Source organism: Ananas comosus, linkage group 4, assembly GCF_001540865.1.
Source record: "Ananas comosus cultivar F153 linkage group 4, ASM154086v1, whole genome shotgun sequence".
Taxonomy (NCBI): domain Eukaryota; kingdom Viridiplantae; phylum Streptophyta; class Magnoliopsida; order Poales; family Bromeliaceae; genus Ananas; species Ananas comosus.
In genome coordinates this window covers 10,082,726-10,108,686 of record NC_033624.1, presented here as the reverse complement: position 1 = coordinate 10,108,686, position 25,961 = coordinate 10,082,726, and the positions used below count along the sequence as shown (strand labels likewise).

At 33.9% G+C, this 25,961-nt stretch overlaps 1 protein-coding gene and 1 long non-coding RNA gene across 2 annotated transcripts; both read right to left on the bottom strand.

The window, feature by feature from the left end:
• On the bottom strand, positions 1,169-12,272 carry LOC109709085 (probable leucine-rich repeat receptor-like protein kinase At5g49770). Its single transcript, XM_020231156.1, has 16 exons — positions 12,123-12,272; positions 11,953-12,038; positions 11,767-11,838; positions 11,612-11,683; positions 11,423-11,491; positions 11,023-11,097; positions 9,311-9,382; positions 8,973-9,107; positions 8,014-8,495; positions 7,769-7,921; positions 7,544-7,680; positions 6,499-6,718; positions 5,226-5,461; positions 4,349-4,818; positions 3,603-3,787; positions 1,169-1,173 (listed from the first exon to the last, which is right to left on the bottom strand). The coding sequence occupies exons 5-16, from the start codon at positions 11,440-11,442 to the stop codon at positions 1,169-1,171; spliced, it is 2,190 nt and encodes a 729-aa protein (XP_020086745.1). The 5' UTR covers positions 11,443-11,491; positions 11,612-11,683; positions 11,767-11,838; positions 11,953-12,038; positions 12,123-12,272.
• Positions 13,077-21,618, bottom strand: LOC109708959. Its single transcript, XR_002215850.1, has 4 exons — positions 21,541-21,618; positions 14,387-14,461; positions 14,216-14,287; positions 13,077-13,781 (listed from the first exon to the last, which is right to left on the bottom strand). It is a non-coding gene; the product is annotated as an uncharacterized LOC109708959 (long non-coding RNA).

The following is a 25,961-nucleotide window of genomic DNA, read 5'->3' as shown; positions in this document are numbered from 1 at the left end:
GACTTAGCTCAACACCCCAATACTAACTTACCTCTTGACCCGTTTAACATAGAGGAAAATGAAGAGGAGCCCGCTTTTCTCTCCCGGGATCCTAAAGACCTCCTAATCGCTTCAATGAGAAAGAAGCTGGAGGAAAAGGACAAGGACATCAAACCTGAAAAGAAAGTTAGACGAGATCTTGAAAATGGTCATCAGCATGTAGACACACATGAGAGTGCAACAACGCAATTCTGAAATTCAAGTTATACAGCCAACCTTGAACTTATCCACACTATCAACCGAAGAAAATCGAACAAATCAGATGGCCACAACACATCAAACCCAGAAGGACATTCACACTATGTCTAGAGAGGAAATATCATAACTCATTGCTCTTCAACTGAAGGAGTCGATGGCATAGTCAATACCCAAAGAGAATGGAAGGGGACATCCATATCCCGCGATATAAGGATGTGGTTAGTTAGTGCCTAGACAGTTTGTGCCGTGGATTTTGATTCCTAATCTCAGATTACTCCTACTTCATTCTGTTGCTATTATGTAGAAACTTATGTGGTTGTGATTTAAGTTTAGATGCATTTAGGTTTTTTCTATTGTAGTGGTTTAGTGCATTCTGGATTCTGATTTATTACTTTGGATGTATTAGTAGTTGCATAATGAAACCATCTTATTCTGTTTGTTTGTGGTTACTTCTCTATGCTCCTACGTCGTGCATGTATATGGAAGACTCTGTTCGCTTGGACAGAGGACACATTGTGTGCGTGGTAGGTCTGTGCATGTCTCGAGCAAGTTTTATAAAAAAAAATTTATACGCTTTTCTACAAATCTGTTTTCAAGTTGGAAGGATTTCTTAAAATTAGCTTTCCAAAAAAAATCCAGAGCGTGACAAAACATGAAAAAATAAAGAATTAAAAAAAAGTGGCTTACTTTTGTATGAATGCAAAACCTGTGTATTTTTTATGCAAATTGGCCAAAACAACATAATAAAATACAAAAAAAAAAATCACCCTTAATTAATTGTTTGCATGATTGTGATCATAATAATTACTAACATATTATCATGTTAATGATTAGCTTGTGATATGTACATCCTTTTTCTCGTATCTCCTTGGCTTTTAATTGCAACATGTTTGCTTACCTTGTTTATTTATATAAGTGTGTTTAGTTAGTGCTATCCTGCCAAAATTATTGAAAATTATGTAGAAATCTTTTCAAATTATGGTTTTTGATTCATCCTGCATGTAATTCTATCAGTAATGCAATATTGATATCACAGGATTACCTTAAGGGCACGTTTGGTTCGCATTATGAAGATTACTAGGAGTAAAAAGATAATTCGAGAATCTTATTCCTATTCATCCTATTACTAAGAATGTAGTATTTCGATATTTGGTTCGTACGGTCATATTATTTAATCATGTTATTTAAGATTACAAAAAATATGCAATTTATTTATTTATTTTTTAAATTAATTTTAAATAATACTATAAAAAATTTCAACATCTTTTTAGAAAAAAAAGAGAGAGAATATAGATTAGAAAGAGAGAGCATAATTAAAGAAATAAGAAAAAAAATAGAGTCGAGATTAGAGAGAATGAGAGGGTTGAGATTTTAGAAAAAGAGGGAGAGAAATAGCTTAGTTTAGAGAGAGAAAAAGAGTTAAAGTTTAGAGAGAAAAAGATAAGTTTAGAGAGAGATGAGATTAGAGTGTAAAGAAAAATAACACCAACTAGCCGGCGGATGAGAAGAAAGAAAGAGATTAGACATATTATAATTAACACAATCCATTAATACAAGAATACCCACCCTCCCTCAAAGGAATGCGATTAGTACTTTATGATGCATCTTATTCCCAAATAAATCCAATATTACCAACTAAATTACTTAAAGCATTTAGCCAAACAACGTCATATTTTTTTAGTCCTATTGGATTACTAGGAATCTTAAAAAGATAGCGCAAACCAAACGCACTCTAATAATAGTATAAGATAGAGAGATGGATATCTTATATTGCTGATTATAATTTCATCCTGTAACTTTTAAAAAATTATAAAGTTATCCCTCCCCACCCCTTGAACCTCTTCTCACCTCTTCATTTCAATCTTAGAAGATCCATCTCCCTGTCCACTTCTTCATTATAGAAATTTTGTTTTTCTTTTTACTACTTGACATGTTACATTGTTTTTTATTTTTTTTGAGAGATAGGTAGCACGCTATCTGCTTTGTTTATTTTATTTAAAAATAAACTTAGCTAAAAATGTGAATCAATTAGAATTCAAAACTTATCAACTTGAGTTGTACGGCGACGATTTGAATATTTTAAATACAAAATATTAAAAAATTTTAAAATGTTACAAATCACGAGACAATCTAACAGCAAAAAGGACACTCCTGTTATCCGAAGCAGAAAAATAAAAATTTCATATATATATATATATATATATATATATATATATAGAGTTGAGCTAAAATACTATCGATAGCAAACGGGCTTCGTTGCCACCCATTTGTTTTCGATGATAGAGCCTTCAAATCGACGATCGGTACCGTTGAACATGATCTATACCACTTGAAGTGTTTAAAAATCAAATTTTAAATCTTTTCGACATCATTTGCCTAATGATCAAAGAGTTTCAAATTTTATAATTATAATGGTCGATATGAGTCATTTTCTTATTTAACGGTATAAAGATATCCAAATTAATTAAATTTTTGTTAGAAAATTTTTTAAACTATTTAAAACAAGATCTATACTCTTGATCTTGATTACAAAACTCCTATTATCATTTTTTAAAGAATATTCATTTTCAGCTGTTTATTTTTGTGTTCACTCGATGGATAAGAGAACAATATCAGAAATATATGAAATTTAATTTCTAAACACTTCGAGTGGTATAGATCATGTTTGACGGTGTCGATCGTCGATTTGGAGGCTCCATCGAAAACAAATGGGTGGCAACGGAGCCCGTTTGCTATCGATAATATTCTAGCTCAACTCTCTCTCTCTCTCTCTCTCTCTCTCTATATATATATATATAGAGAGAGAGAGAGAGAAAAAGAGAGAGAGAGTGGGCTAGTATGCTTCTAAAAGTACGGAGCCCTCCGTGCTTCTAAGTTGTTTTTAATGTTCGGACTTTCGAATCGACGATCGGCTCCGTTAGAGTTGATCTAGAGTATTTGAAGTACCTAGAAAATAAATTTTGTAATTTTTCAATATCATTTACCTAGTGATCGAAGGGGCTCAAAATTAATAATTTTAACGGCCATGGTGAGCCATTTGCAAGTTTAATGGTGTAGAAATATTCAAATCATATGAAATTTTGATAGAAAATTCTTTATACCATATAAAACAAGATCAACAACTTTGATCTAAAATTTTAATGTCATATCATCATATTTTGTAAGATTTTTATTTTCAGCCGTTGATTTTGAGCCACTTCGATCACTAGGCAAATGATATCGAAAAATCGCAAAATTTATTTTCTAGATACTTCAAATACTCTAGATCAAGTCTAACGGAGCCGATCGTCGATTCGAAAGTCCGAACATCGAAAACAACTTGGAAGCACGGAGGGCTCCGTGCTTCCAGAAGCATACCAGACGCACTCTCTCTCTCTCTCTCTCTCTCTCTCTCTCTCTCTCTCTCTCTATATATATATATATATAAAGGCTTGTTAATGTGCAATCATTACACAGTTCACCGAAGTTTCTTAGAATAAGATACAAGTTGAGCAGAACACCCTTATTCTCACAATCTCCACACAATTTGTTCCTTACTGAATGCACAGCTCAGTGGAAAAACAGACGCAGTCAAAGAAGAAATTAATGATAAGTAGAGGCATACATAATGATGGCTTTTCACCTGCAGAGAACCCCAATACAAATGTTCTAATAACAGCATTGTGCAAACGTAGTCATATGTTCTGCTCAAATTAGGCATATCAGAACTTGAAGAAGAAATATGAAGTGCTTAGTTGAGAGACTGGTGTGTAACCAGTATGTAAAGCACATGTTGGTTATAGGTGTAAAGAGAGCTTTGTGCGTTGGATACTAATGAAAAAAATACAATTATTGATGCAGTCTATAATGTATGAGAAGAATCGAAAGCTAAACTATCTGACGGATGGCACTATCAAAAGGTTATGTGGTAGTACACGCGTATGTTACGAAGATAAAACAAACCAATATAAAGTAATACAAGGAAAGAATTATAAGAGTATGGAATGTGTATAACTTGAACATTTTATAAAACAGATTTTGGAGTAGAAGTAATACCAACAACCAGGAAGAAATTAAATAGAAACCAAAATATTTGGGGTACTTGAAAGGAGAGAGACAAAAAGAGACTTACTTTGGTTCTGGTTTGGAAGAAGGTACCTCACCGCTATACTCGAAGGAAGCTCTATTAATATCTGAATGGCGAACAGAGCTCCTGCTTTCCTCATAGCTCAAGGAAATATGTTCAGAATCAGTACACAGGGACATACCATCCATCTGCATGATTTTCTCAATCTCATCGGCCACCTCTTTCATGGTGGGCCGGTCAACTCCATATTCCTCTATGCACCTCATTGCCAAGTCAATATACCTTGCAAAGCCACCAGATGTGGTGCCTAAGTTTAGTTCTGGATCAAGAAGTTCGCATATGCCATAGAGATCCTTAGACTTGTCCAACATAACCTTTACCTCTCTTACTATGTAGTACCCTCTCTCTACGGGATTTTTGGCTGTAATTATCTCCAGTAATAGCACTCCAAAGCTATACACATCGCTCTTCTCAGTCAACTGCTGAGTCATGCAATATTCGGGGTCCAAGTATCCCTGCATCACATGGATATATAAAATAAATTAAATGTTAGAAGCATCGCGATCATGGAGTAAATAGATGCATTACTCAAAGTTTATATATCGTCTTCACATTATTCTGCATAAGAAGTTCAGGGCCTAGCTAGATGTTGGAACAAGTCATGTTGATGGGGATTTTCCTTGGTGATTGAAATGTAATCATATGTCACTTTTATCCATTCAAGGTAATGATTTTTCAGGGTAGTGTATCCCACTTCAGAGGTGATTTATCATATCAAGAAAAATCAGGACTACATGTTCCTTCTTAATCACCTTTAGATATCTTTACATGCCTCTCAAAGACAAGCTAACAATTGGCCCTTGAGTAAACAAGAGAGGATAAGCAGGACAAATTATTCTAGCATCAAGAAATTACTACTAACCATAGTTCCTTTCACTTGAGTGGTTATATAACTTCTCGAATCACCTCCAATCAGCCTAGAGATTCCAAAATCGGAAACTTTGGCACTCAGATGCTCGTCTAAGAGAATATTACTTGATTTGATGTCTCTATGAACAATGGGAGGGCTTGCAAGCTCATGCAGGTAAGTAAGACCTCTAGCTACACCAAGGGCAACTCGAAGTCTTTTTCTCCAATCTAAGTATATGCCCGATTTCCCTGCAAATGGCAATCAATAAACTCATGAAATATGCCCTCAAAAGCAGATCAATAAGCATTGCCTGATTGGTCTGGTGATAGAAAAATAATTTTTACGGGCTTTTTTTGCATTTAGCCCCCTCAAAATATTTTTTTTACAAATAACCCCATCAAATTTATAATTGCAAATTTGGCCCTATCCCCGCCACGCAAGCGCCACGTCAGCGCCATGGTTTTAAGGAGGGGTATGGAACACGGTGAACCATTCACCGTGTTTAGACATGGTGAATGATTCATCGTGTTCAACTTAACAAACTGGCCCCAGCCCCGCTCACGTGGCGCTGACGTGACGCCTGCGTGGCAGGGCTAGGTCTATTTTTGCAAACATAAATTTGCTGGGGCTATTTTTAAAATAAATTTTTTCCAAGGAGCCAAATGTAAAAAAAGCCCGATTTTTACCTATTACCCACACTTAAAAATTAAAAAAAAAAAATCTTCCAAAATCAAAGAGGACTGATTTTTGTTTTGTTGTGACTATCAATTCCAGTGAAGGAAATAGGCTACAAAGTGGATCCAGATGCCAAAACTGCCATTCTACCTTGTAACCCCTGGCCCAAAAGAAAGCCGCGTATGTCGCCATAAAATAGCACTAAGAAGATCAAACAGATGGTCATTTTACCATTTGATCTCTTATAAATAATATTCCAGTCAATATGATAAAAATTAGAAATTAGTCGCAATATCTTATGTTTATAACTACAATATAAAGATTTAAGTTTACAATGCTTTAGACAATTGCAATCAAGGCTGACAAGATCGGTTTTGATTTTGGTTTTGGCCAGATTTCTAGAGTTTGGTATTAGTTTGTGGGTCTTCTAGAATTTTCAGTTTTAACAGCTTCAGTAGTTTTATTTGTTTTGGTTCTGATTAGTACTTGGGAAGAAAGGTCTCTAAATTTTTTTTTAAAAGAACAAGATAAATGTTGAGGACTGGAACAGTCGAAAAAGAACTACATTTCAAAGTATCTAACAGACTTTTGAGTAAGAGTAAATTAGTACCTGATAGACTTTCTTTTAGTGTACCATTTGGAACGTATTCATAGATGAGCATTTGTTCATCTTGATCAAAGCAGAAGCCAACTAGACTGACAAGGTTCTTGTGATGGACCCTAGAAAGCAGCTCGATCTCAGTTTTAAACTCAAGCCCGCCTTGCAAAGAGCACTGCTGAGCTCTTTTGATAGCAACCATTCTGCCATTAGTAAGAATTCCTCTATAAACCTGTAAGACAACCATATTATTATTGCAATCATTCATAAAGAAAATCATTTCTGATGGGAAGCTTATTTATAGCAAGCAGTTAAATATCATAGCATACAGAGCTAAATTTATGTTCCATGAAGGTTCTCTTATTAAAGATATCGAACAAAACATATTTTTCCGACAGAAAATTCCTATTGGAGTTTCGAACAGCATTGATATGACATGAATGGGTGCGCAGGAGTAAAAATAAATAATCACAAAATTATTCTTTCTCAAAATTATATGGTATAAATATTATTAGGGATTTGGAGACTACTTCAGGATCTTTATTTTAACAATTAAGATGGTAACAATATAATTGATCATTGCAATTAACCCTTATTTTAATGTATAAGCCACATACAGAACTGATCATTGACATTACAATAGAATTGATGATTAAGATGATAACAATGCAAAAGGATTTTTTTTTTTTTTTTTGCTTTTTATAGTTCAAAAACTTATTTCTTTTCTAATACTTCTATAAATCAAAGCAATTGTAATGTCAATGATCAGTTCTGTATGTGGCTTATACATTAAAATAAGGGNATAAGCCACATACAGAACTGATCATTGACATTACAATAGAATTGATGATTAAGATGATAACAATGCAAAAGATTTTTTTTTTTTTTTTTTGCTTTTTATAGTTCAAAAACTTATTTCTTTTCTAATACTTCTATAAATCAAAGCAATTGTGCGCATAACTTTCCGTGTGATCGTCACATGATAGTATAAGCTACGAAAATAATACATATCACATGTACAACATTATTGATAAACGAAATGAAAAAAAGAAATCACCTTTCCATAACCACCATGTCCAATTTCATTGGCTTCTGAAAAATTATTAGTGCATTTCTTTACTTCTTCAAAGGAGAACAACCTTGCTCCTTTCAGTTGTGGGATGCTGTTAGTGCTTTTGCTGGGATCCCATGAAACTGTGAACGAATAGCATCTCGCTGAAATATAGAAAACAAAATAGATAAACTGATAGAAAAGAAGTTGGCATATTTTGTCAATATTTACCAAATGACTGACATCCATCCACAGGATTCTTGGTTCGCCTTCTTTTAATAACAAAAACAACTAGAATAATCAATATTGCTACAACAACCGTGGCGCCAGCTGCCACTCCAACAATGACCGGAAAGTGTCTTGATTTTGACGCTGGTGCAGGAACTGGATGAAAAGTAGCAAAACAAGAGATCAAATTTCCCATAAAAGTCGTTCAAAGATACTAGATTGTGGATTCCAAGACAGAACCAGCTTACCGTCCAAAGCAGTGTATGGTTGTCCTATGAAATAGTAGGTCACGAAAATCTTTGGAGGTCTGAAGACTATGTTGCTGAACATATGACCAATGTTAGTGATATCTCTTTCACTGAATCGAATTTTGCCACTCGGAAACACTTGCAAACTAATTACCAGATTGCTGTTAGAGTCTACAAATGGATTATCAAGGGAAACAGAGTCCACAGGAAGTTTGTTGTTTACAAATGACTTTTTGAGTTCTTGTTCCAGTATGAGATAATACGTCGTGTTTCCAAGGTCGGAAAAGGAAGGAGCTCTAAAATATAGAGTGCCTCTGTATGGATATGCACAATTACAGTTGGGACTGAGCATCTGATCTGAGGAACAAGTAGGTGGCACCATCTCACAGTTCTGCGGAGTTGAATATGAGGAGGTAGACTGCACAATTTTGCAGTATGAGAGATTATCACCTCCTTGATTGCAAACTGGGTTGCCGATAAGTCTGCAAACCCACCACAAGTGCACGAACTCAATAAACAACATATAAAAGTTGTGCTAATAAAGGCAACCTAAAAATCTTTGGTATACATGTGCAGATCTTACTTGGACAGAATGCATTTTAAAATGCATGCCTCCACTTTAACATTTTTTATTTATAGTGTATACCTCATCTTTCAGTACATTAGATTTCAGAAAGTTTGGTCAAGTTCTACTGGAACTCAACGGTTCCATCAGAAGCTGTAGAATATACCATCAACGTCAAGTAACATGATATTATTTTAGACAACCAAATATTTCAACAAGTTAAAAAATATTGTCCAGTTCTAATGTGGAGTAAACATATAACTGTTACAAACAAAACCTGTTAGGAATGAGATATCCAGGGTGGGAATTGGCTAACAAAAACATAAATGTATCCAATTAGGCAAATAGGTATGTTAAAAAAAAAAAGAGAAAGAAAGAATTTAAAGTTTATTACATGATTTGTTTGTTGTATCCTCCTCCGAGTACAATCTGATTAATTTGGTTATTCTGCAGATCGACAAGTTCAAGCTGACTGCTGTAGTGTGTACCGATATCGAGAGTGCCATTAAAGCGATTATCCCTAAGCCTCCTGCATCAGTTAATTTACATTATCATATCCAAAAATGAGTTGATTCTAAGCTAGAAAAGAGGACAGGAATTTAGTAATTCATAGCAGTTGCAGCAAGTCAAACAAACTTCCACTCTTATGGTATGATTCATTTTCTTTTTTAACTTCCTGTCTCTCTATTTCCGTGAAGGAGAAAACTATTTATACAATCAGGTTATACTCACAGAGTCTCAATGAGAGAAAAGCTGAACAGAGACTGGGGTAGCTGTCCCCCAATATTTAGATGTTCCAGATATCTGCAGTAAAAAGACTAAAAGTCAAAAATATATGTATCTAATTCTAAGTGCATTTATAAATGTTTCTTCTCCTAATGTACCAGTGCAAGGGGGTAAAATTTGAAAATACCCTTTTTTTCTCGCATGAAATAGCTTTACTGCCAAAGAATAAAAATAACCCTATATCTCTTATCAACTTGAAGTCGAAGAAAATTAAAATATCTGGCCCAAGTTTTGATTGGTGGAAAGGGCAAGTTTGCATTCAAGACAGGTTAGGAGTACAGGAGAAACAGTTCTTTGTCAGCTTACTGGTGCTCTCCTTATAGTACTTTGATTTTTTGGCATGTATTATTACTACCTGCGAAGGACCTGTTTGGGACCTATTCTGCTTCAATTTTTGGCTGCATCCATCTCCAGCAGCGCATTTCGAAAAGCAAAAAAAATAAATAAATAAAACTGTTGATGCGACAAGAAGCTGAAATGGAACAATTTGGACCTTCTAATTATACTGCAAAGAAAACTTAAACTATTGATTCTAGTGTAGCTTCTCTTAACAGCTCTATTTAAATAATACTCCATCAAACTCACTACATCCTAGCAAAGTGAAAAAGGCCTTAAATGGACATAATTTAGGAAGTGCTTGCTTGCTTTAGTAGCTACCGTGTCGAATATAAATGTTAAAAATGCAGTTCTCTAATAGCTTAAGCTTTTGGAGTAAACAGTTGTTTCACAATCTTTAACATAGTATTAGAACATGATGTACTGAGTTCGAGTCCCGACAGGACTTTGCTTCGTTTAATTTCCTCCAATTTAATTCAGTTCCACATTTGAACCTATCAAAAGTCTCAAACCTAGACTTGAGGGGATGAGATGAGTATAAATATTAAAAACACCATTCTTTGGTAGCTCAAGCTTTTGGAGAGAATAGTTGCTTCACATTCTTCACTAGTATGTAATACAACGGCATGGAGGGCATGTATACTCTCCACGCAGGAAGAACTTGAGTGCCTGAATTTTATCCATGGCACCTGACTCTTCATTCTATCAACCGAAGTTGGATGTTAGATATCCAAATTGATAACCCATACCATTACACATGATATAGAATATTTAAAGTTTTTAGCAAAAAATGTTACGACTATTGAAAATCATTTTATATTAAATTAAGTGAACACAAATGAATAGTGAAAATGATTTACCTTGCAAATATAGAGGACGGGATTCTGCAATTGAAAATCATAGGTATTTATCTTGATTTGAATGGTTGAAAGTATTTTCCAGCAAAAATTCAACCAAATTGTATAATTTTGCACCATTAAACAAACAAACACCTCATATCGCCATTGTGATTGACAATTTTGAGACCACCACACCATTAGGTCAAAGAGGACTAAAATTCATGATTTTTGGTCCCAAGAAATATAGTCTCAAATCACGCTTAGTGGTATGTTTTCTTTGAAGAAATGTTTTATAGTATGGTTTGCCAATTTGGAAATCCTAACATCAATACAGGTTCATAGCACAAAGAGCTCAGTTTTTTGTGCGCTATTCTGGTTCAGCTTTTGTATGCAAGCACGCATATGCACGTGTATATATATGTGGGAGGGGAGGCAGGGGTGAGAGAGAGAGAGAGAGAGAGAGAGAGAGAGAGAGAGTCATACAATGATGTCAAAACTGGCAAGGTTGAGAACCACGATGGAATATCTGATGGATCAAAGCTGTTGTTGCTCATGTCCCTGTGCAGATAAGTGTTGGTGACTTCGGTCAGTTCAGAGCAAACAATGCAATTTAAGCACAGTGCATGCAGTTTCAGTTGGTCACCAGGACAAATGATCTGAACAAATAAATGCACTTTTACTACAAGAGGGCCTGTGCAGATATGTGTTGGCGACTCCGGTGTTCAGAGCAAACTATGCAATGTAAGCACAGCGCTTGCGGTTCAGTTGGTCACCAGGACAACCAATCTGAAACAACAAATGCACTTCCACTGCAAGAGGGACTGATCATTTCATCATCAAAATTCAAAATCTGAAAAATTCGTTGAGAATTATATGCGCTTACACAAAACTGAGTGCATTCATTCCAGTTAGGTTCGGCAATGGACCTGACAAATTATTGTTGGCCAGATTCCTGAAAAGAAAAAGGAAAAGACAGAAAACAACTTCCGATTATACCATATAAAGGAAATTGTCAACTATGCAATTGCAAACCAGCACAGTTTCACGATGTTTTAACAAGACAGTATCTTACAACTATCCAATGTTCATAAGGTTGTTGAGGTTGGAAGGAACAGGCCCAGTCAATGAGTTCTTATCTAGGCGCCTGCAAAATTGAGACATCTAGAATTAGGAGCTCAATGAACTTAAATCCATAATCGTTCATTTTCAGTGACAGCGTATACTTACACAACTGTTAGGTTTGTCACAAGTCCTAAAGTAGAAGGGATGCTCCCCGATAAATTGTTGCTATCTAGCAACCTAACCAATAACAAATAATTCATTAACTTCATACAATAAGAATGGATATATAGAGAACAGATTTTTCTCTTGTAATAAGGACAAAAAGAAAAAAAAGAAGGTTTAGAGGGTTACAAATGTATCAGTTGCATATCTGAGCTGAAAAGTTTCATTGGGATGGTACCAGAGAGCTGATTCATACCTAAATGGCTGTAAATTACCTTGCTCTTACATAAATTATGGTAATTGATCCAATGCGTTAAAAGCCAAAAATAAAGCTCATAATCAGACAAGATGGAACATACAAATGCTTAGCATGAAGTAACATATCTAGGCCCGGAGTAAGGCCGTTGGAGATTGGGATAGTTCCTGTTAGCTTGTTGTTGGTTAAATCCAGCACATATAGTTTGGATAGATTGCCAATAGTAGGAGGTATGCTTCCAGTAAAGCTATTAGGGTGCGTATGGTTCGCGCTATCTTTTAAAGATTCCTAGTAATCTAATGGGAATAAAAAAATATGACGGTGTTTGGCTAAACGCACTAAGTAATCTAGTTGGTAATATTGGATTCACTTGGGAATAAGATTCACCCCAAAGTACTAATCTCATTCCCTTGAGGAGGGTGGGTATCCTCATATTAATGGATTGGGGTAATCATAATATATCTAATCTCTTTCTTTCTTCCTACCCGCCGGCTAATTGATATTATTTTTCTTTATACTCTAATCTTATATCTCTCTCTAAATTTATTTCTCTCTAAAATTTAACTTTTTTTTTTCTCTCTCTAAACTAAGCTTTCTCTCTCTCTCTTTCTAAAATTTCAACTCTCTCACTCCCTTTAATTTCGACTATATTTTTCTTCCTATTTTTTTAATTGTGCTCTCTCTCTCTAACTTATACTCTCTCTCCCTTTTTTCTAAAAAGATGTTGAAACTTTTAGTAACATTATCTAAAATTAATTAAATAAATAAATTAATTAATTGTATAATTTTTGTAATATTAAATAACAAGGCTAATTAATATTACTATGTGAACCAAACACAGGAATTCCACATTCTTAGTAATAGGATGAATAATAATAAGATTCTCGGATATCTTTTATTCCTAGTAATCTTTTATAATGCGAACCAAACGCACCCTTATAGTCCAAAGATCTGCAGACACGTGGAGATTGTTTAAACAACATGTTGTTACAACAGACTGGCCCAAAACTTTAAATCTGCAGGATGCAAAAGCTGAAGAGAATCAAGAAAAGAAAGAAGAAAAAAATTGGTGATGACAGATATTGGTGATGACAGATGTCCATTAGACTTCAAGAATCACAACATTTCTTTACAAGACATAACGAGCACAAAATTACATACTCATCAAGTATGCCAAGAAAGTTATCATCACGAAAACATTTTCAGAAGGATACAAGGTCACTTATAATTTGAAGTTTAGAAAGAAGGGGCTTTTCCTTTTAAGCCTATAAGACTATTTGATGGGTAGAATTGTTGATTTAGGTGTTAGTGTTTTAGGCTTCACCATTGAAAAAGCTCCATAATATATTCTTATCACGAATACATTTAAGTGTTTACATAGGATTGGATAAGTGCTACAACACTCCGCCATATTGTACTTTAGGTGCATTAGACTGCATTCTCTGATGCTAACGGTTCGATTTATTCTTTTGAATGCAAAAAAAAAAGACTTATCTTTCGTTAAAAATGTATCGTTAACTGTAGGCCGCTCTGAAATATCCTCTCGGGCTTTCAATTTTTTGATTGACAACTCCTATACTATCGGTGGTTGTACGTTAAATTCCTTTTCGTTGTTTCGTCAGTGAAGTTAACACATCATCGTAGATGTACCAAAGTCTATTTTCCCCTCAATCTCAACCTCTCCCAGCACCTATCTCTGCTCCCACAACACCACTACCACTGGCCCTCGTGCTCGCTGCATCCACTGAGAGCCGGAGCCACGCTGCGCAACAGGAACATGATGAATGTAGAAGAGACGGCAGAGGAGTTAATTTCTAACAACGTTACCAAATTTTAGTTTAGATTAAAAAATTAATATTAGTTAAGGAGGTATCAATCAGAAAATCCGAAGTCTGGGGGAATTACTTGAATCAATTTTAGAGGGAGGAGCCTAGCTTACGTACAAAAGTTGCTCTGGTGAGAGTCTGCATGGACTGGTCAAGAAAGAGAAGACTTTGTTGGGTTGGGCGAAAGACTGATTCTTTAAAGTGGCCTAAAGTTGAGGCAGTCTACGTACAATCGAACCTTTATATTTTCTCTAACTTTCGGATAATTTAGGCAGCTAAGACTTCTCAGCATAAAAATATGTAATTTTCTATACGTAGTCAGTAAATCAGGTAACAGAAGAAAGAAAATTCAGGAGTTCAAATATCTTACAGATAGACTAGCCTGGATAGTAAGCCTATTTCCGGTGGAATTTCACCAGAAAAGCTGCAGCCAGTAAGAAGCCTGAATAAAGAACAAACACAATGGCATCAGTTCTGGGTTCTGAAGCAGCAGAAAATTTATACTTAATTATAGAAATAGAAACTATCTTGAATTGCTTACAAGTTTTCAAGTTTACTCAACCTCCCAATTGATGCATGAAGCCCGCCACTCAAACCCTTGTTGTAAGACTAGTCCCTGGTCATGGCATCATGTGAGCATTTATAGTGACAAAAAAGTATTACAGAGACATTCACAAGAAATTAGCTATAATGACCTAGGACTATCACTAGCAACTTGTTAGGCTCAGACCACCGTTCCAAACTGTTAAGTCCAAGTTATAAATAATATAGTGCCTAGTACTAATATACCCAAACACATTCACTTTACTACTCAATATAGGACTATTGGCTATCATACAAGCCTGCCTTAATCAAATCCGAATAGAATTCAATTGATTTCAGTAAAATTGATTGCAGTTACAAGTGAATTTTTTTCAATTGACATAAAGTGTTGAATTGAATTCGATTCAGTTTTGTTGTTTTTATAAAGATAAAAAATCATTTCAATGTGCTTGAATAGTAAATTAGCAAATTGACTATACAAGGAAGATACATTTTTACCTATGTTACCCAAAAGATTGATCTAGCAGGAAATGATCAAGGAATATAGGCTCAAGGATATACATTAACTCCCCCACTCACGTGCATGATAGATATAACAAGCACATGAAATCGATAGATAAGGTAAGAGGTGGAGATTTAACCCATTATATTTAACCTTTTAAATGTTGAAGGAGGGGATCGAACCCAGGACCTCATTTAAAGTAGGCTCTAATAGCATGTTACCACCAAATGATTGATGGTATTGTTACCCAAAAATCGATTTTTTAAGTAACATGGTATCAGAGCCAATTCTAAACTCCTTCATTCTGAATAGGTTAAAATTCTATATTATATAATAGGTTAAATCTCCATCTCTTACCTCACCTATCGATTTCACGTGTCTTTTATATTCATCATGAACAAAAATGAGGTTGTTTATATATATATCTGGCCAGTTTATTATGTCGATCATTTAGATTATATAGTATTGTTACCTAAAAGATCGATCTTCTAGGTTATAGGATATGAGAGTCAATTATAAACTCCTTCGTTCAATAAGGTCGTAAGTTCGATCCCCACCTTCAACATTTAATAGGTTAGATTTCCTTATTATATAATTGGTTAAATCTCTAACTCTTACCTCATCAATCGATTCCACATGTCTTCATATCCATCGTGCAGGTGAATGGGAGTGTTAATATATATTCTTAACTTAAGCTTAGTTGAATTGTAAAATAGCTAAATTGACTATACTCAGAAGATATATCTTTACCTATGTTACCCAAAAGATTGATCTACTAGGAAAATGCCAAGAAATATAGGACCAAGAATATACATCAACACCCTTATTCATATGCATGATGTATATGAAAGACACGTGAAATTGATCGATGAGGTAAAAGATGAGAATTTAACCCATCATATTTAACCAATTAAATGTTAAACGTGGGGATCCAAACCGCGACCTCAAAGAATGAAGGGATTAGAATTGACTCTGATACCATGTTACCCAAAAGATCGATCATTTATGTTTACATGGTATTATTACCCAAATAATCGATCTTGTAGGTTTCATAGTATTGTTACCCAAAAGATCAATCTCTTAGGTTACATGGTGTATCAAAGCCAATTCTAAACCCCTTCATTTTGTGAGATCGTAGGTTTGATCCTCACCTTAAGTATTTAACAGGTTAAATTTTCATATTATATGATGGGTTAAATCTCCATCTCTTACCTTACTCATCGATTCCACATATCTTTCATATTCATCATGCACATATATTAGGGGTGTTAATATAAATTTTTGGCCCCCTACCCCCTACCTTTAATATTTAATAGATTAATTTTTTGTACTATATTAAGGGTTAAATCTTCATATCCTACCTCACCAATCGATCCACGTGGTTTTTACATTCATTACGCATGTGAATGGAAGTCTTATAGTATTATATAATTAATAAAATAATATATTAACTATAATATATATTATATATGAGTCCAGCCAGGGATACTATCGATAGCACAAAGGTTGGGTTTTATCGCAGATTTCACCGTTAAGTAGATTTAAACCCTATATTATTTTTTACCGTTATGAGTTATATATATCAACCCAACCAACACCCACTTCAATCCTAGGGGCCAATCTCCTAAGCGCAAGTTTTTCAATCAAAGGCTAAAAAACTAATAAGCAACCAACTGTATTGGTGTGTATGATAGCTATTCCAGGCCTGAATATACATATATATATATATATATACATATATATATATATATATACATATATATATATATATATATTCCTAGCTAGTTCTTCATGCATGATCATTTAGGTTACATGGTATTGATACCAAAAAGATCAATTTTTTAGGTTACATGGAATCAGAGACAATTCTAAACTCCTCTATTCTATAAGGTCATAGGTTCGATCCCCACATTCAACATTTAACAAGCTAGCTTTCCATACTATATGATAGGTTAAATCTCCAATTCTTACCTCACAAATCGATTTCATATGTCTTTCATATCCATCATACATGTGAATCATGGGCGCAAATATATATTCTTAACCTAAGCTTAGTTGAATAGTAAAATAGCTAAATGGACTATGCTCAATAGATATATTTTATCTATGTTATCCAAAAGATCAATCTGGTAGGAAACAGCCAAGAAATATAGGCCAAGGAATATAATTAACACCCCAATACATGCACATGATAGATATTAAAGACACGTGTACTTAATAGATGAGGTAAGAGATGGGGATTTAATCCATCATATTTAACCTGATAAATGTTGAAAGTGGGGATCGAACATACGACCTCACAGAATGAAAGGATTTAGAATTGGCTTCGATACCATATTACCCTAAAAGATTGATCATTTAGGTTACATTGTATTGTTACGAAAAAGATCAATCTTTTAGTTTACATAGTATCAGAGCCATTTTAAACCCTTTTGTTCTGTGAGGTCATGGCTTCGATCCCCACCTTTAATATTTAACACGCCAAATTTTGGTATTATATGATGGGTAAAATCTCGATCTTTTACCTCACCATCAATTCCAATGAATCCACCCCCTATTCCCTCTACCTTCAACATTTAATATGTTAAATTTTTATATTATATGATGGGTTAAATTTCCATCTATTACCTCACCTATTAATTTCACGTGTCTTTCATATTCCTCATGCATGTCAATAAGAATGTTTATATATATTTCTAGCTATTTCATCATGCATGATCATTTAGGTTACATAGAATTGTTACCTAAAAAATGATCTTTTAGGTTACTAGGTATCAAAACCAATTCTAAACTCCTTTATTCTGTGAGGTCGTAAGTTCGATCCCCACCATCAACATTTATCAGGTTAGATTTATGTATTATATGATAGGTCAAATCTTCAACTCTTACCTCACCTATCGATTCCATGTATCGTTCATATCCATCATGCAAATGAATGGTGGTGTTAATATATATTCTTAACCTAAACTTAGTTGAATTGTAAAATAGCTATATTGACATTCCCAAAAGATATATTTTTACCTATGTTACCCAAAAGATTTATCTAGCAGGAAACGACCTAGAATTATAATGTGAAGAACACACATTAACACCCCCATTCATATGTATGACGAATATGAAAAAGACGTGGAATCAATAGATGAGGTAAAATAAGAGATTTAATCCATCATATTTAACCTGTTAAATGTTGAAGGTAGGGATCAAATCTACGATCACAAAGAATGAAGAGATTCATAATTGGTTGTGTTACCATATTACCCTTTAAGATTAATCATTTAGTTTGCATAAAATTTATAACCAAAAGATCGCACTGTTAGATTACATAGTATTGTTGTCCAAAAGATCGATCTTTTAGACTACATAGTATCAGAGCCAATTTTAAACCCCTTCATTCTGTGGACTCGTGGATTCGATCCCCACCTTCAATATTTAATAGGTTAAATTTTCGTGTTATATGATAGGTTAAATCTCCATCTCTTACCTCATCTATCAATTTCACGTGCCTTTCATATTCATCATGCACATGAATCAGGGGTGTTAACATATATTCTTAGCCCCACTACCCCACCCCACCCAAAAACCTTCAATATTTAACAGGTTAGATTTCTGTATTATATGATAGGTGAAATCTCAATCTCTTACCTCACTTATCGATCTCATGTGTCGTTCACATCCATCATGCAAATGAATGGCAGTGTTAATATATATTCTTAATCTAAACTTAGTTGAATTGTAAAATAGGTATATTGAATATACTCGAAAGATATATTTTTACCTATGTTACCCAAAAGATCTATCTAGTAGGAAACAGCCTAGAAATATAGTGCGAAGAATATACATTAATACCCCCATTCATGTGTATGATGAATATGAAAAAAAACGTAGAATCGATAGACGAAGTAAAATAAAGGATTTAACCTATCATATTTAACCTGTTAAATTTTGAAGGTAGGAATCGAATCCATGATCTCAAAGAATGAAAAGATTTAGAATTAGTTGTTCTACTATATTACCCTTAAAGATCGATCATTTAGTTTGCATGAAATTTTTACCCAAAAGATCGAACTGTTAGATTACATGGCATTGTTGCCCAAAAGATCGATCTTTTAGGTTACATGGTATCAGAGCCAATTTTAAATCCCTTCATACTGAGAACTTGTGGATTCGATCCCCATATTCAATATTTAACAGGTTAAATTTTCGTGTTATATGATAGGTTAAATGTCCATCTCTTACCTCATCTATCGATTTCACGTATCTTTTATATTCATCACGCACATGAATTAGGGGTGTTAATATATATTCCTGGCCCCACTACCTCCCACCCTCCCCCCCCCGCCCTTCAATATTTAACAGGTTATATTTCCGTATTATGTAATGAGTTAAATCTCAATCTCTTACCTCATCTATCGATTCCACATGTTATCCATATTCATCATACACGTGAATAAGAGTGTTAATATATATTCCTGGCCAATTTTTCATGCATGATCATTTAGGTTACATTATATTGTTATCCATCAGATCCATCCCTTAGATTACATACTATCAGAACCAATTCTAAACTCTCACTCTGTGAGATCATAGGTTCGATCCCCACTTTCAACATTTAAGAGATTAGCTTTTCGTATTATGCGATGGATTAAACCTCCAACTCTTACCTCATCTAACTATGCTTCGAAGATATATTTTTACCTTTTGTTACTGAGAAAATTGATCTAATCGAAAAGGGCCCAGAAATATAGGCCTAGAAATATACATTAGCACCCCAATTTATTTGTATGATGGATATGAAATACACATGGAATCGATAGATAAAATAAAAGATGGGGATTTAACCCATCATATTTAACCTGTTAAATGTCAAAGGTGAGGATCGAACCAACAACCTCACAGAATAAAGGGATTTAAAATTGGCTTTGATGCCATATTACCGCAAAAGATCGATTATTAAGGTCACTTGGTATTGTTACCCAAAAGATCAATCTTTTAGGTTACGTATTATCAGAGCCAATTCTAAACCCCTTCATTCTGTAAGGTTATGGGTTAGATCTCTACCTTCAATATTTAACTGGTTAAATTTCGGTATTATATGATAGGTTAAATCTCGATCTCTTATCTAACCAATCGATTCTACGTGTCTTACATATCCATCATGCACGTGAATCAGAGTGCTAATATATACTCTTAACCTAAGCTTAGTTGAATAGTAAAATAGCTAAATTGACTATACTCGGAAGATATATTTTTATCTATATTACCCAACAGATCGATCTAGTAGGAAACGGCCCAGATATATAAGCCTAGGAATATACTTTAGGACGTTCATTCATGTGCATTATGGATATGAAAGACACGTGCGATTGATATATGAGATAAGAGATGGGAATTTATCCTATCATAATTAACTTGATTTAACCTGTTAAATGTCGAAGGTGGGAATCGAACCCATGACCTCACAAAATGAAGAAATTTAGAATTGGCTTTGATACCATGTATCCCAAAAGATCGATCATTTTGGTTATATGGTATTGTTACCAAAAGATTGATCTTTTAGGTTACAAGGTATCAAAGTCAATTCTAAACCTTTTCGTATTGTGTGGTTGTGGGTTCGATCCCCACCTTCAACATTCAACAGGTTAAATTTTGAATTATATGATAGGTTAAATCTCGATACCTTGTTAGTGTATATTGTAATAATGGATGTGAGAAAATGACTTGAAGAATCAAAACTAAAATTAATTGAATGGTTTGTCTCTTTGGTGAATTAGTTATTCTTATGAAAGACGTGTCCTTTCATTTGATGCAAAGAGATATATCTCTTTAAAAAGAGACACGCTTCTTCACAAAAAGATGAACCCTTTGTGAAAGAATATATATGTTTTTTCATTTGTGAAGAGATATGCCTTTTCACTATTTGTGAACGGATGTGTCTTTTAATAAAAGATATAACTTTAAAAGTTGTATCCTTTCATCGTAATCATTCATCTCCTATAAATAGGAGATGTTTGAAGGTTTCAAGGGTAGTGTAATCAATTCTTTCTCCTTCCTAAATATTGATTCTTAAGAGAAGCTTTTGAGGGAAAGTCTTCAAAAGCGTTGTTTGCAGTCTTTCGGCGGCCTTGTTGTATTCTGGAAGTGATTTGCTGGTAACCTAGCAACATCCATTTGAGTGGAGGCAAATATCACCTTAAAGAAAGTGAACTTACACACCTCAAGACCATAATTTACTTGATCTCTACTCATATTCCCCAACATATCTTACCTTACCTATTAATTCCACGTGTCTTTGATATTCATCATGCACGTGAATAAAGGTGTTAATATATATATACATATTCCTAGACAATTCATCTTGCACGATGACTTAGGATACATGGTATTGTTGCCTAAAAGATCGACCTCTTAGGTTTCTATGATATTATATCCAATTCTAAACTCCTTCCGTGAGGTCGTAGGTTGGATCCCCAACCTTCAACATTTAAGATGTAAGATTTCCAACCTAAAGACTGAGTTCTAACAAGACTACAAAATTCCTAGGAACTCTAGTATATAGGAATAGGTGTTCGCTTGTTAGGATGTGTTTCATGAATTACAGGTTCACAAGAAGCATGACCAAATTAAGCAGCATATACTAGACTGACGCTTACAAAGTCTTGTAATTCCTCTATATACTGAATGTCGTCTGAAAGTGTTCCGCTCAGTCCCATGCTCGACAATTTTTCTGCCCAAACAAAAAAAAAAAGAGAAAGAAAGCTAAAAATTAATTATAAAAGGGTTTTCCTAGCATATATATATATATATATATATATAATAGAGAGAAGAAGGAGAGGAGAAGAGAGAGAGAGAGAGAGAGAGAGAGAGAGGGCGCTCACATTGAGACGATCCGGGAGTCGGTGCAGTTGATTCCGATCCAAATGTCTCCGCAAGGATCCGAGCCGACCCAATCGGATGGTTTTCTTCGCCATTGGGAGGCGAGCGAACTGAGCGCAGCAGCTGCAAATTATAGAGAAGATGAATTTTAGGTTTGCGAAGACTACCTGAATCTCCCTCGCCCTCCCTCCTTCCCTCCCTCCCTCCCTCCCGTGGAAGTGAAGCATTCTCATTCAGTGCCTGGCTGGCAGCATTGCCTCCCAGTCTCGTTTCGCTTTTGTCATTTTCAGTAAACTTCCAACTAGGGATGTCGACAGGTACATACAGAGGGTCGAAATTTTATCCAAACCGAATGGGAACCGAATCGGAACGAAGCGAAGTTATCCGGTACTTAATAGATTTAATTTGGGATTTGAATATCAAGTACAAATATCCCACAAATATGAATACGAATATTGTTGGCTTAAATGGGTCAGCATCTTGCTCTGTGACGGGAGTCATGTTCGAAGTGGCGTAAGGCCATGTGGGCCGAGTCATGTTCGAAATGCCATGAGGCTGGGTTGGGCCGAGTCACGTTCGAAGCGGCGTGAGGCCAGGTGGGCCGAGTCACAATCGAGACCCGTGGGCGTTGTTTCTGTACGCTTTAAGTGAATTGGTTGCGTATTTCTAACAGCTCAAGCTTTTGGGATTAATGGTTAGCGCCAACGATCCGACAAATATGAATTTTGAATGTATCCGATCCGAATTCGAATTCAACCCGAATCAGAATTTATTTTACATTATATATAATATGTAAATAAAAATTTAATATTATATTTAAATTTGCATTTTAAGAATTTAAATTTAACATAATATATTTTGAAATATTGCAAAAGAGAAATAATTATTTCGGTTCGGATTTGAATTCAGGTTTTAGTTTTTTGGTCGGGTTCGGATTTGGATATGAATTTTAAAATTCGTCGGATTTGGATTCGGATTTTTAAAAATTCGCTTCGAATCCGACCCCCATTGACATTCCTACATCTAACTTGAATTTGCACATGTCAATCATCAAACTCTTTATTAGCTATAAATTCGTTAGATATGATAGCCTACTTTATTCTTACTTTCTTAGCAGCGATGGTTTAATTTTAGTATTTAATTTATTTTGTTATTTAAAGTTTTTAGAAAAAAATTTATAAATTTGTTATGCCATTAACTAGTTATTAAGTTAATTTAAATTTGGGCTTTTTTTGCAAATAGCCCCCTTACAAAAAAAAATTTTAAATTTGGCCCTGTCAAAAATTTATTTACAAAAATGGCCCTGGCCCCGCCACGCAAGCACCACGTCAGCGCCACGCGGGCGGGGCTGGGCCAGATGGTTAAGTTGAACACGGTGAACCATTCACCGTGTTCAATACAAAGTTTTTGTATTGGACACGGTGAACCATTCACCGTGTTCAATACAAAGTTTTTGTATTGGACACGGTGAATGATTCACCGTGTCCAATACAAAATAGCTAAGATCGAAATATTTGTATTGGATACGGTGAATCATTCACCGTGTCCAATACAAATAATTAGACACGGTGAATGGTTCACCGTGTCTAATACAAATACCTCTAACTTAGTCATTGTTGGGGCATTTGTATTGGACACGGTGAACCATTCACCGTGTCCAATACAAAAATCTTGTATTGAACACGGTGAATGGTTCACCGTGTTCAACTTAAACATCTGGGCCCGTCCTGCCCGCGTGGCGCTGACGTGGCGTTGGCGTGGCAGGAGCAGGGCCATTTTTGCAAATAATTTTTGAACAGGGCTATTTTTGCAAATAAAATTTGTCAGGGGACTATTTGCAAAAAAAAAGCCCTTTAAATTTATATCTTATTAACTAATAACATTTATCAATTTCGAAAAATATCAATATTGTACATCCCACTCATCCAGCAGGTGGAAATCTGATGAGTGAGTGACCCCATCCCTTAAATAGGAAAATTTTTCTGTATGTCCATCTAAAAATACAGTCCCTATAAAAATTAAAATATTCCAAATTTTCCTCTGAATATAGGAAACATTTAATATAAAAATTGAGCTATCCTAAATGCCCCTCCAAACACAGCAAATTTTCAAAACTACCCTTTAAAATAACTTTCACTAAACTGGTCTACAACAATAACAAGCAAATACCAGTCTTAGCCTTTTCATAATTGTGCTTTTAAATGCTCCAATTATCGCTAATAAGTTATAACTTTCGTAAACACTCTTTGAATTTAAAAATCCATAATTAGGTTTTAGCAACATGCACACTTGTTGTCTAAGATATTAGTTTTAAAAAATATAACTTTTAATATAATTATTTAGGCCTGCTTATGAAATCTGAAATTTGTGTAAGTCATATGGTTTGATTCTCTTATCTGTAAAATTTGAATAACCAAAAACAAAAGGATGATACTTTTATTATCTTATTAAATCTTGTTAATTGCTTCTAAATTTTTTTTGGTTTTTTTATAAAGGGAGAGAGTGAAGAATAAATCGACTAAACAGTTACAAAGTTTTATCACTAATTATACAGTATAAAATTATTTACCAAATTTGAAGTAACAATAAAATGATTTAATATTATGTATAAGATTAGAAAGAAGCAATAAAAAAAATGGGTACAACTATAAAAATAATGTAAGTTAAGAAAATCACTTTTGGAGTAGCGTTACAAACTAGCATGTAAACAAGCTTTTATAAATTTAAACTTTTGCATTCTAAAATAAATTGAACTAAAAAACAATACCTGAAATCTAGATTAATCTGAAAATATTGAACTAAAAGATTCTATAATATTTAAGTTAATCTAAAATTATTAATTTGAACGGTTTGTAATCCAAAACTGAGTAAAAGTTTGCATAATATAAACTTAACTATTTGAACTAACATAAGCATCCAAGCTAACTTGCCCAATATACATCATAAAAAAGATATTAATAAAATTTGTTAAATATTTGACTGATCTAAATTAAATATTAATATATTTATCCAAACTATTTATTAAAATGTACACCTTTATATAAACAAAGAAGAATTAAAAAGTGAGGGATAGTTTTGAAATTCTTTTTATTTTGAAGCCCATGCTTTTGCCCTTCTAAAAATTTGTAATAGTCAAGGGTAAACTAGACATTTCAATCCTTACTTATTTTTAATCTTAACCTTAAGTAAAGTAAAAATAAGAGAGAGAGAGAGAGAGAGAGAGAGAGAGAGAGAGAGAGAGAGAATAAGAGCNGATAATAAAAAATTTATAAGGATATTTATGATATTTTTATTTTTACAGGGGTATGAATGAAATTGACCCTAAATAGCTATCAAAATAGATAAAAATATACATAACTTATTTAAACTATAAACCATTTTGAGTAAGGCTATCCAATCTTTCAAAACTTTGATTTACTACCCAGTCTTTCAATTTGTTTGAATTTGAGTGAATCAACGGTATTTTGACTTTAAAATTTAAGTTAATTACTTATTTTAATGAATTTATAACTGCAAAAATTATATAAAATATGCTAACTAAACTTGTAGAAATAAATAACACATTAAAATTTTAAAGTTAAAGCATTGTTGACTAACTCAATCAAACAAATTGAGAGATTATATAGTAAAATTAAAATTCAAATTGAAAGATTATATAGTAAAATTAAAAGTTTGAAAGGTTAAATAGCCGACTCAAAATGGTCTGTAGTTCAAATAAGTTATACACAGTTTTTACCTATTAAATAAATAATATCAAAAATTTATAAATTCTAAGATTTAAAAAATATAAATAATCTAAATTACATTTAATTGCGACAATAATCAATCGAATGTTTCATCACCACGAGAAATAGCATGTAATTGCTTCTAAAAATATTCTAGCTTTGCTTTTTATTTTAAGATGAAAATAAAAATATTTATTTCAAAATTTTTACCTTGCAAAAATAACTTTTTTTTCTTCTATATCATTTCAATGCGAATCTATGATATTATTATTCTTTATTAAATTCTTCATAAAGCTTATTAATTGAATTGATTTGATACACGCTTATGTTAACGAGCGTGGGCCGGGTCCAGGCTATGGATCAGCCCATGTTTTGGGGGCCATGTTAAGAGCAAAAAGAAATGCTATACTCTCTTAATCTAAAAAAGTTTAGGCAAAAAATGAAAATTCACATAAACTTTCCATTTATTCGAT